The following is a 12,382-nucleotide window of genomic DNA, read 5'->3' on the forward strand; positions in this document are numbered from 1 at the left end:
TATGATCCATATGAATAGTCTATGACCTATAGAATATACCGGTAGACCCAACCCTTACAATTCTAGTAAGCTCCAGTGTCACGATCCGACTTCACGAGTCATAATGGCACCAATTATAATCCCTTAGTAGGTAAGTCAACAAATATCCTAGAACTAAGAGTAACAAAATTTAGGGGAAAACTAAATTGTACTAAACAAATACAGGAACAACAAAAATAAGCATAAGCACAACAAATAACATATATACAATAAAATATAAGATCCTTCCCAGAACCTAAAAGTCACAAGTACAGAGCTACTACAAATATTGATACAAGTCCAAAAAGTGGACCACGAAAATAAAGTCTACCTCGAAAAAGTAAAACATAAGTCAAATTTATATAGATGGAGATGGAAAGACCCCAAAATGCCAAGTGCTCACCCTCATCGCAGGTGCAGATTGCAGCTAGCCCGAATTAGTGCTTATAATTGGTGCTCAGACCTAAAAAATAGATGGAGAGTGTAGTATGAGTATCAAAATAATAGGTACCCAGTAGGCATCATAGGCCGATTAAGCTTGAAAGGTAAAGACAATAAGTTTATGAACTCCAACACCTTTGCCTCCCTAAACTTAAGTGGGAAAAAAGTGATCAAGAAACATAACTTTGAAATCTTCCCAACCTATAGGACCCTCTTCAACTCTTTTGGCTTTCCATTGGTTGTACCAAACTTGAGAGACACCCTTGAGTTGGTAAGCCGCAAGTTCCGCCTTCTCCTCTGATGACACTCCAATGATATCCATGATCTTATACACTTCATCAATAAAATCTTGGGGATTCTCATCAACCTTGGATCCATGTAACTCAGGAGGATTCATCCAAGTGAAATCTCTAACCCTAGAAGCCGGTATAGTCATATTTGGAGGAGCATTTGCCCCATAGTTCACTTGAGTAGTCACGACTTGATCTAGCATCTGAAAAGCGACTCAAAACTCTACATTAGTCACTTGTTCATTCAAAGGGGCATTCAGAGCTTGTGGATCCTCTTCCACATTCCTTCAGGCGGGAGCTCTTCATGGATGCAGGATTCTGTAATCGCAAAGAGAAAGCATTATAGGATAAATCTTAAAGTTTAACTCTATAGAACGATGGGATCATAAAATAAGTAAAGTGTTTTCTAACACACCTTATAGCCTCCTATTCATAGATGTGGCACGCTTAACACCGATGAAGAAGACACTTAATGCGGCATGTTAGACTCCTTAGGAAACTTGAATCTTATGATCTGATACCAAGTTTGTCATAGCCCAACCTAAGGCCTAGTCATAACACGGCGATTAGAATCAAAAATGACCCTAATCAAGCCTTATAGCATAATGTTCATGAGCATATATAAGGTAAATGAAGTAAATAAATAAGACCAAAGGGGTATAGAAGCATAAACTCAAATAGAATATGTCTCAAAATGAGGAAATGACAACACAGACTCTTCATTGTCTAACATGCCTCTACGACAAGATGGGGGCATGAGACATATCCAAGCTCACCCAATATGAAAGATAAAGGAAAATCATAGAATCAAAAGCAAGTAAATGTCTCATTCTTAGAACATGAAGATTCACCAACAAAGTGACGGTAATGAACTCTAGCCACGAGCGAGAGGAGGATAAGCGCATTTTTCTGACCCTACATTATAATATAATGTAGGCAAAAATTATGTGCATGAACATTAGGAATAGGACATAATCAATGTGAATCATGAAATGCAAGACTAATATCTTTAAAACATGAATAAAGTCAGAAAAATATTAAAACATTTATCTCATTGGTTAATGCATCAAAAATCTCTTAACTATCATAAGATTTCATAACTAAACTGAAACTATGTGGGATAGGACACTTAACAAACATAAAAGACCATGCAATCTAATACATGGTATCTGATGACTCCTGCATCGAGACAAGGGAGGCTACCTTGCCAAGGCATACTGCATTAGTAACTAATCTAAATGTGCTATGTGGATTCACTAGCTTTGTCATATTGTCATCTGTAAACCTATGCGGGCAACGTAGCTATGGAACAGTGGGATCTTTTACAAGTCTATTGCATCAACTGCGGGAGAAAATGCCTATCCCAAGGTCCACTCAGTGATTAGTCATTATCCCAATAGAACTTTCATAAAACATCATAAGGAAAGATAGTAATAAATATCAATCCATCTTTAGAAGACAACATAAGAATAGCTCATCTATCAACATCATAGTAAAATCGTAGGATTAGGTTATGTAATGTAGGTGTAGGCCTTCCATCATTACATATCTTTTACTCATAAAACATATTTAGGGTCTAACTTACCCTATCATTAACTCGCTTGAAACATCATAGAATCATCTCTCAAAAACCTCTTTTCATAAAGTATCTTAAACTCATTAATAAAGCTTTCATTCAAATAACTTGAAAATCATGATCATATCTCATAAATCATACTTGAAACTAAAATATAACATGGGTCACCGAAATTCAACTTGAAATCATGCAATATGATGTGAATATACATAATTAGGCTTATAATATTCAAGTATATCATAATTGAGAAGACCTAATATAAATAATGAAATTCGGGCTTTTAAATGAGGAAATTATAAGAGAATTTGAGAAGAAATCTTTGGGATTCCATGGGTAAAAAATAACCATGAATGAAGTCCCACATACCTTAATATTTATGAGCCCTTAATTGAAAAGAATGAAAGCTTGACCTTGAAAAAATCCTTTGAATTACTTGGAGAAAAAGAAGACCTTTTGAGAGAAAGATTGGGTGAGAAGACTTTAGATTTTGGGGAATTATGGTGAGAATGAGAGGGTTAGAGGAATTTAAGTTAATTAATAAGTAGGAATCTAGCCTAAAAACCATACACATTCATTAATGAAATATGGGGAAAGGACAAAAATAATCCCAACTTAAACTAAATTCGAAACCCAAGATGAACCATCATCACAGATCGTTATGGACAATACGGTCCGTAGTCCCGTCCATGGAATAGGACATAGAATTTTGGAAAAAAGGGTTTTGAAAGGTTGCCCACCATGGTCCATTACGGGAACTACGGTCCGTGGTGGTCATCCATGAGGATAGACTTGTGCTAAAGTCTAAGGGTCGTTGGGGAGGTGTCCACCAAAAAGGGCACCACGACTCGTGGTGCCTACCACGGCCCATGGTCCTTGTCGTGGACCCTTTTCTACTAAATCTGAGTTTCTGAATCATGACCACGGTAGCACACCATGAACCGTGGTGAGGAACATGGCCCTTGATGGCCTCTATGGTCATCACCTGGTGCTAAAAGTTGCACTCTTCTGGAAATTCATCTTTTGAACCTTATTTTAGGACTTTCCAACTTCTGGGATCTTACAATGTTTTGCAAGCTAAATTTTGATTTCCTTCATTTATCGAATATATGATACTATATGTTTTTTCATTTCTTGGAATAATTGTTCATGCTTTTGATCACATGAACCCTAGTTATTGATAATTTGATTTAAAATCTTGTGTGCAATATTTTTTTACATTGATCTTGGAAATTTGAGTGACTTCATAAATAATTTTCAAGTCCCATTGAAAAGGAGTTTTACATAGTACAAATGATCCCAATCGTATCATTTTGCATTGAAAAAAGAGGTCTATTATTAGAAGAGCATAAACGGTTTTCAAAAAGCATTTCAGTGAAGTAAAGCAAAGTAATGTAAAGATCAGTTTTCCCCAAAGAGGGCTTTTTGAGTATTATCTCAACATAGATGTTACATTAACATTATTATTTAATGAATTATTTTGGGAGTAGTATTAAGCATTGATTTGGGTAAAAGGGCAGCCCGGTGCACTTAAACTCCCGCTATGCGCAGGGTCCGGGGAAGGGCCCGACCACAAGGGTCTATTGTACGCAGCCTTACCTTGCATTTCTGCCAGAGGCTGTTTCCAAGGCTTGAACCCGTGACCTCCTGGTCACATGGCAGCTTAAGTGTCATATAACTCTAAGCCCAATAAACTATGTAGCCATCGTAGCATAGGATCGCAATGCAATACGAGCGACACTTAATTGTCTCTGAGAAGTCCTATTAGATGGATCCATAAGTTAAAGTTATTGTCTTGTATCTTGAAAAGGTATAGGATGGATCTAGATATGTGGGTAGGACGTTGTAGCATCATGAGGCCCATAGTGATGGTTATCGGTTAGAGAAATTCTCCAATAAAGTAAAGTTATCTTATTTTAATGTTTTGCTTCTACGGCATGTTTCATTGTAAAGTTTGAATGGTTTTACCTCATGTTTATATCTTATTTTAAGTTGAGTTATGTTCATTCTTTCAGCTCAGTTATCTTTTTTACTCAACCATCTTATATATCATATTTTTCATGTATTGACGTCATTCGACATTATATTTTTCATGATGCAGATATAGATATTCAGGATCATCAACATGCGCATTGTTGAGATCACTCACCCATCAGCTTTGATGAGGCCTCCTTGCTTTGGGGGACTCTTTTATGTTATTTTGAGTATTTTTAGCATTAGTAGTCACTAGGATTTGGTGGTAGCCAGAAGTCTTGTTTCGGTACCAATCATCAGTTTATAGAGGCTTTATGGACATAGTTAGAGAGTCAGTTTAACATTATATTTTAAAATATTTTTGACATACTTTTCAGTATTATATGGATTATTTTCGGACAATTATTTTAAGTTCTTTGTAAATGTTTAAATGCTCATCTATTTTAGCTTTTGCGAATTATATTAAGTTGTTTGTTCTATAGTAGCCATGAAAAGGGTTTGTTTGGGACCAGAAATTATTTTCGAGTGTCATCCACGTCCAGGATGTAGGCTCGGGGCGCGATAATTATTTTCTTTATTCAGCCTTATTACATAGCATATATTTCATGTACTGACATGTATTGATACTCCATCATTTCATGATGCAGATACAGGTATTCAAAATCATCAACAAGCTCTCCATTGAGATCACTTTTCATTACCTGTTGGTGAGACTTCCTTGCTTTCAAAGGACTCTTTTTTTGTTATTCTTTTAATCTTAGTAGTTCATTTTGAGGTAGTCATGGGTCGTGTCCTAGCGCCTAATCATAGGTTTTAGAGACTTCATAGATAGAGTTGAGTCAGTTCAGCCTTTTCAAAGTTATGATTTGAGATATTATTTTTTGTCATATTTAGTTTATTTCAGAAAGATGCAGGAATGTTACTTAAAGTATTTAAAACTCTCATCTTTTACAGCTTTCGCATTGAGTTTAGCCTTTCATTAGTAGTCAGCCAGGCCAAGGATTCTCTTGGGACCAGCAATGATTTCCAAGTGTTGGCGCCTAGGGTGTCGACTCAGGGCGTAACACAAAAATTTTAAATTTGGAAAGAAAAAAACCCCAAAACTCTCTCAACTACCTCGAGAAGTGTGTCACCCATCCCAACAAGTCAAAAACACAACACAAAAGCTACGTAAATAGGCAAAAATAGTAAAAATACCCAAAAATAATCAAATGACCATGGGGGTCATTATAGAATTACTCCCTTCGGAATTACTTATATGTGAGGCTGCGACAATATTACTTAGATTTATCTCTGAACAATAGTATTTGTTGCTCCCGATGATACATTACTTACTACAACAAGTGAAACTGAATAGATAATGTAAAAACTAATTACATTGACAATATTATTATTAAGAAAGTCATCACCGACTTAATCTTCACAAAACTAAAGAATCTATAATATGAAAGAAATTCTAGTGAGTTGAAAGAAGAAGTTAAGACTAAAAGTTTGTGTCATCGGGTAAGAAATGTGAGAGCAAGTAAGAAATAATATAGAGAAATAAACAAGATTGCTAGAGTGTGGGTGAAACAAAATATTGAATGTAGAGTCTTGTAACGCCAAAGTTAATACGGAATATTAAAATTCAAGTTGTGAGCAATAAATAGTGTCCAAAAATATTCAATACATTACTTAATTTGTGATGTGATCATTGTGAAGTAAAAATTAACCAGTTAAAATATGAAGAAAATCTCCATAGAGATGACCTCAAATTCAATTGAGTGCAATAAAAAAGTGTATTACGATGTTAATGTACAGCAAATACTATGCTAAATTGAGATGCAATTATCGCATAAATAATCGATATCACATATATTAGTTGATCAGTCAATTGAAAGGTTACGTAATGGCATAATAAATGAATTTGTTACTAAACAAAATGATAATCCCAAATAAAGAAAATAACGAAAGCATGCAATTTAATGCTGATAATTAGTTTCACATTGAAAGACAAAACAAAATACCATTAGTTGCAACAACCCAAGTCATATGAAACAAAATAGTCTCAACAAAAAAAATGTAATTTCCACATGAGAAAACAACTTCGTAACTTCAAACAGCCCTTATGAGAGTTGTCACTTATATTCTCGATAACATTGGATCATCATATTGACGATTCATCAGAATAATTTGTTATTCTTGGAATCTTAACACCTGGAGACGCTACCACCTGTATAGGCAGGTTTAAGGTAACTGTGAGATATTACATGTTTGACAAAAAAAAATCTTGAAAAATAAGTTGGTATTAAGTTATAAAATTATAATGTTAGGGAAAATGTTTTTTGTTTAAAAAATGTAGAAAAATAATTCCTTTTACTTTAGGCCAAAGTTGGTTTCTTTCACAATTCCTAACTTCATAATACTGAAAAATTTCATCAAAATACTATTCGATTTGCCAAAGAGTCATTTGATTCAAAAAAAAAGGATAAAGTGATTGTAATCCCAATGAAATGCCAACAAAATGGAATTTAATCTCACATTCTGTACGAATATAAAATTCAAAAAAGTTACATTAAATATATATTGATTTTAGCTAATACCAAAAATCAAACACAAAATAAATATTATATCAAACTAGATTGAAGCACTAACCTGATCATCAGAATAAACTTGATCAAACTCACTGTCATATGCATTGGGTATGTTAGCACCTGGAGGTCCAAGATTTTGGAACAGATAACTCATACTATTGAAATTGAAATACGCATCACAATCTTCCTTCTCATTTGAATCACTTCCTTCTATATCACTCTTATATGTTGTCGCGATAATATTGCTTGGAAAAGACATGTTTGGTTCATCAATATATTGCTGAAAACTAGAATTTATTGTTCCAAGTCCATTTCTAGTCGCATTTCCAACATCAATACCAGATATCGTTGTGCTGCCTGGGTATGTGTTTACATTGTTCGCATTGACATTCAAGTTGTAGCCATTAATTGTCGTATTTCCAACACCCGTACCAGACATTATTTTGCTACCCAAATATGTTGTTTTGTGATCCACATTTAGTTTCAAGTTGTACTCACTTTGATTAGGACGATTCCAATTCTTAAATGCCGAGCCAGACCTATAACTAGTGTTTCCAATAATTGGGCCTTGTAGTCTTTGTGAACCAAACATTCCAAATAATGGTCTGTGTTGTTGTTGTTGAAGCACACCACCAACATTATTTTGTGCCAATAAAAATGGGCTATTGAATGAATTGTCAATGTTGAGGTAGCGGGGTCGAACCTGAAATTGTAGAGGATAGAGTTTATCTTGAATTGAATTCTCCCCTGTAGAAAAATTATTGTTCGTATTGGGAGTTGGAAATGGAAACTCTGGTCCTCTTTTAATTTGATTAGGAATATTATTTTGAAGACGAGGCATTGTCCCAAATTTTCTAATGCTACGTTTTTGTTGAGAACCACTTAAAGATCCTTGTCCTGATGGACGACGACTACATTTGCGCTCTTCTGGGGATCTCCAATTGTTGACACGACATTTCTGAGTGGTGTTAGAAGAAACAAATGATAGGAGAGTTAGACCATGGATATATTTTGAATTATCATGATAAATGACGAAAGTCATTTTTAATAAAAAAATATTTTTGTGTTTTGTAACTTGTGAACGATAAAAGGCTTTTTGAAAAAAATAAGTAAGATTGATAGTAACATTATTTCATTGCATATTCACTAAAAATAATTAAATTAGCAAATTAACCGTTATCATTATAACTAAGATCTAACGCTATTCCTCTTTAATTGATGAGTATTTTGATAAAACATTTCAGTACCTAAGATTGATAATAATGTTTAAATAGTTACAGGCGGAAGTGATATAAAATAAATTATTTTGTTCTTCTTCCGATATAAAATTATAATTAAGTTAGTTGTGGAATAAATAACTTCTTAGACAAGTGTTTGATTAAAAATCTTCCCAAACAAAATATTTTCTACTAATCAAACATGAAAAAATAACTATAAAAAACAAGTTTTTTTGCCTAGTAACTTTTCACATACCAAACACACACACATATAATACATAATTAACCACTTAATTTTTTTAAGGATATACGTACCTGTAGATGACTGGCTACCTGCATCCTGGTAAGACTAGGCACATTCATAATCTCCACTATGTCCTTCGGAAAACATCCTACATGTTCCATAAAGAATATAACTTTAATATACTAACTATAATATTTCTAAATTATTACATGGTACATGTAAATACAACAATCATTATTCCTTAATTTCAAACAAGATGACATTAGCCATAAGTATGAATTCTCATTGTTCATACTGCTCTGTAGAAATGAATTGTAAAGAAATTTAATTATATGTAAGGTAAACTTACTTCCTTCACCAAGTTGTTGCAAACTTTCTGTGAATTTCGCATGAAGATCTGCAGTCCACTCTAAACAGTCCTTTTGCTTAATAATGTTATTCTCTTTTATATCTTTTCTACTGTTCTTCCTCCTCTGCTTGTATTTTCCATTCGATACAATGTTGTTTTTGACTTGATGAATATTATTTCTATGTTCCTTTGTATTAGGCACATTATTTGTTTCTCCATATAATTCTTCATTAACTCCATCACTATTGTTCTTACCAACATCATCAACAATCATCTTATCTCCATCTTCTGATCCTTTTCTTGCTTTCTCTCTTTCTATTTTTTCCGTCAATACAAATTGCCACAAGTATTTCACAATTTCTTCATTTAGTGGCCTTTTTAAAAAAAGGTGTGCTCCTTCTTTCAAAGCCTTCTTTGCTAAGAGTTCGTTGTAATCATCACATACAACTGCATAATTATTTCAGGAAATTAGTAGTTTGAATTCAATTGTATTAAACACTATGTGAATAGTTAATTTCAAACGTACGCACTATAAAAGTTACATTATAAAACAATAATTTATCATATACTAAATAAAAAAGCCATTTGCAATAAATAATTAATGTCACTAAACAATAAAAAAATTCATTGCTACTCACTCATATTTGACGATGAATAGCACCAAAATTTTTTTAGCTCTAAAGAATTTAACTACATATTAATAGCAAATTTTGTCGCTGATTTTTTATTGTGTATTCATAAACGTAACTGACTTTTCTCATAGTAGATGTCATAAGTTTTAGAATAGAAAAAATACTTACATAGTGAAACTATATCCAAAGCCATAGCTTGAGCTAAGAGTTTAAAAGAATCCAGGTTCGGTGAATGGACACTGATTATAATCACGTCAATTTTTTTCTTTTCTTTGAAGAACATTGCCATTGCTTCTGAAGATGTACCAACCGTAATAACTGCATCAATGCATCTTAAAAGTCAGAAAAGAAAATTATTCACAAAATTACCATGAAGGTTTGTTTGTTTTTGATATACAAATTCAATTATAATTTTCAGGTTATATTGCTACTCTTTAGTTTATGCAGTTGGACATATAAATCAACTTATATTGTAATAGATGTGTACAACCTTATATAGGTTTACCTATAAAAAAACTTTTTACAATATTATGTAGTATAAATAATTGAATCTATTCGTGTAGAGTAGTAGAAGAAAAATAATATTATGATAAAAAGTGTTATCATCAAAATATTTCAAGTTTGAAAATTACTCTGTAGCATTTACTTATCTTTTCAAATGTTATAAAAATTGCCTACTGTCAAAACAAATTGAAATAGAGGAAGAAATTGAATGATCATTAAAGTTGATCCAAAATAAACATAGTATTTAACAATTATTCATTAAAGTAGATTCAAATTTGTTCCATTCAAATTAAGGAAAAAAAATAAAAATATTATAAAATTCAAGATAGGAGCTATAAAAGGATAAAATAATAGGTGTATATGGAGAAACTTTCTTAGAATATTGTGCATGTATTTTTTGGTGAGTGACAAAGGAACAAAAAAGACTCCTTCAAATTAAAAGGAAACTTTTAATTAAAAAAGAAAAAAGAAAATTTACCCTCCAATTGTCTTTTGGCTCAAAACTAGTCCTCCATTTATTTTATTTTTTCTCACAAATACCAACACTTTAATGTAGTGCCACCAATCATGCCATGTGAAAAGAAATTCCCATATGGCCGGTCCACATCAGCATCCACCATGGTAAATCACACAATATAATACCCATTAATCCATCCCGTTTAAAATTCGCCCAAACCATTACTCAAATCAAAGGGCAAAAATAAGATTGGACCCCCTGTTCTACCATTCCTATGAGAGGACACCATACTTAGACCTTGAGACTGATCTTCCATAATTTCAAAAGGGAATACACCACCACCAAAGACACACAATACAAAAAATATAGGCGGCACACATGATTTTTGGGGAAAAAATTTCACCGGTAAAACACCAACAAGAACCATATTCCATTTTACAATTCCACAAAAACATAACAACAACAACACGGCTACATCAACACACTCATAGACCTCTATACAACACGGCAACAACAACAAACTCATAGACCTCTACCCATTTTCCTTTTCCAGTGAACAACAAGAAGATCCCCCCTCCCATTTTTTTTTCATTATTCCAACAACACCAAATATACACTCACCCTTCATTCCAATTTATTTCATATACATAAGAATACAATTTTCACCAAATTCACACGTCTCAGTAACTTCCATGAACACTCCTCATATACACAATTTTCTCACCTAAAATCACACACAATCTGAATACACTCTACGCACAGAGTGAAATCCAAGAAATTTGGGGATTCACCCGGGGCGGATTTTAAATGGGGCGAGCTGATGAGTATTAAATTGAATAATTATTCATGGTGGATGCCGATATGGACTGGCCACGTGGTAATTGTTTTTCAAGTGGCATGCTTGGTGGCACTCTGTTAAAGTGAAGGATATTTATGAGCCAAAAAAAATAAACTGAGAGTTAGTCTTGATCCAAACACTAAATGGAGGGTATTTTAGATAGTTCAAGGACAGTTTTGGCCCTTGTTAGATTAAAAAAAAAACAAAAAAAAATATTTTTTTAAAACAAAAATTGAACCACCAATTTTTTTGTCTACATATCGTAAATAAAATAAAAAGTTGTCTCAAGGTAAATAATAATAATAATAATAATAGTCAGATCCATTTTTATCTTGCTCTTTCACTTCCCTCTTTGTTACCCTAATTTTGTTTCGCCTCTTCTACATAAAAAATATTTTTTGAAGTGATTAAGAGATTTATATAATTCAAAGATCTACATATTCAAAAATCATTTTTGATGAATTTAATTATTTTTCTCCTCCGACTTTATGTCACGGGGCCAATTAAAAAACAACAGATTTCCCTTATTCTACAAAAAGATCGTGTAAAACACATATGTACAAGTTGATTAAATAACTAAAATTAACATAAAATTGTGTCACTTCTAGAACATTTGATAAAATTGGAGTGACACAAATATCAACATAAAATTATCGACCCCCTTTTTAAAAATCATATACATCTTTATGGAGGAAGCTAAAAAGTGTGTGACATGCTTATAACAAGACCAAAGACTAAAGAATATAATTTTATTTTTTATAAACACACAAAACTCATTTATTAATTGATAAAACAACATAAACAAGTATAAAAATGGTCTTACGACAATAAACAAAAGAGGAATTCGAGATTTACTAGACAAAAAATGAAATCTAAAAAGGAATCGATGTTAAAATTACAACAAGCATCATATCTGTTAAATCTATTCTAAAAAGGTAATCACAAATCAAAGAATTGAAGGTTATAACTTAAAAAAATATTTTTAGATATGTCACCTTCGTAGTTGTAAGACTTCAACAAATCAATCATTTCAGTAGCATTCTCTTGTTCGTGATCAACTAGCAACACATGAAGTTCTTTTATCATACCATGATAATCAATTGTCATTGAATTTTTGTTCCTTCAATACTTTGAGAAGAGGAGATACAAAAAAACCAAATTTCTGTATAGAAGCTTTAATTTATCGGACACACACTTAACGCCTTTGGGGGTGTTATATAGTACTTACAATGGCCTGTGAGTATGTTTAAGTAGTGGTTTAGTCCCTATAGT

General features: G+C 32.8%; 1 protein-coding gene across 1 annotated transcript; it reads right to left on the reverse strand.

Moving 5' to 3' along the window:
* Positions 1-6,256: 6,256 nt before the first annotated feature.
* LOC129876860 (two-component response regulator ORR26-like) lies at positions 6,257-11,050 on the reverse strand. Its single transcript, XM_055952340.1, has 6 exons — positions 10,294-11,050; positions 9,480-9,629; positions 8,680-9,126; positions 8,402-8,478; positions 6,931-7,827; positions 6,257-6,508 (listed from the first exon to the last, which is right to left on the reverse strand). The coding sequence occupies exons 2-6, from the start codon at positions 9,598-9,600 to the stop codon at positions 6,443-6,445; spliced, it is 1,608 nt and encodes a 535-aa protein (XP_055808315.1). The 5' UTR covers positions 9,601-9,629; positions 10,294-11,050; the 3' UTR covers positions 6,257-6,442.
* Positions 11,051-12,382: the final 1,332 nt, after the last annotated feature.

This window comes from Solanum dulcamara, chromosome 12 (assembly GCF_947179165.1).
Source record: "Solanum dulcamara chromosome 12, daSolDulc1.2, whole genome shotgun sequence".
In the NCBI taxonomy this organism is placed as follows: Eukaryota; Viridiplantae; Streptophyta; class Magnoliopsida; order Solanales; family Solanaceae; genus Solanum; species Solanum dulcamara.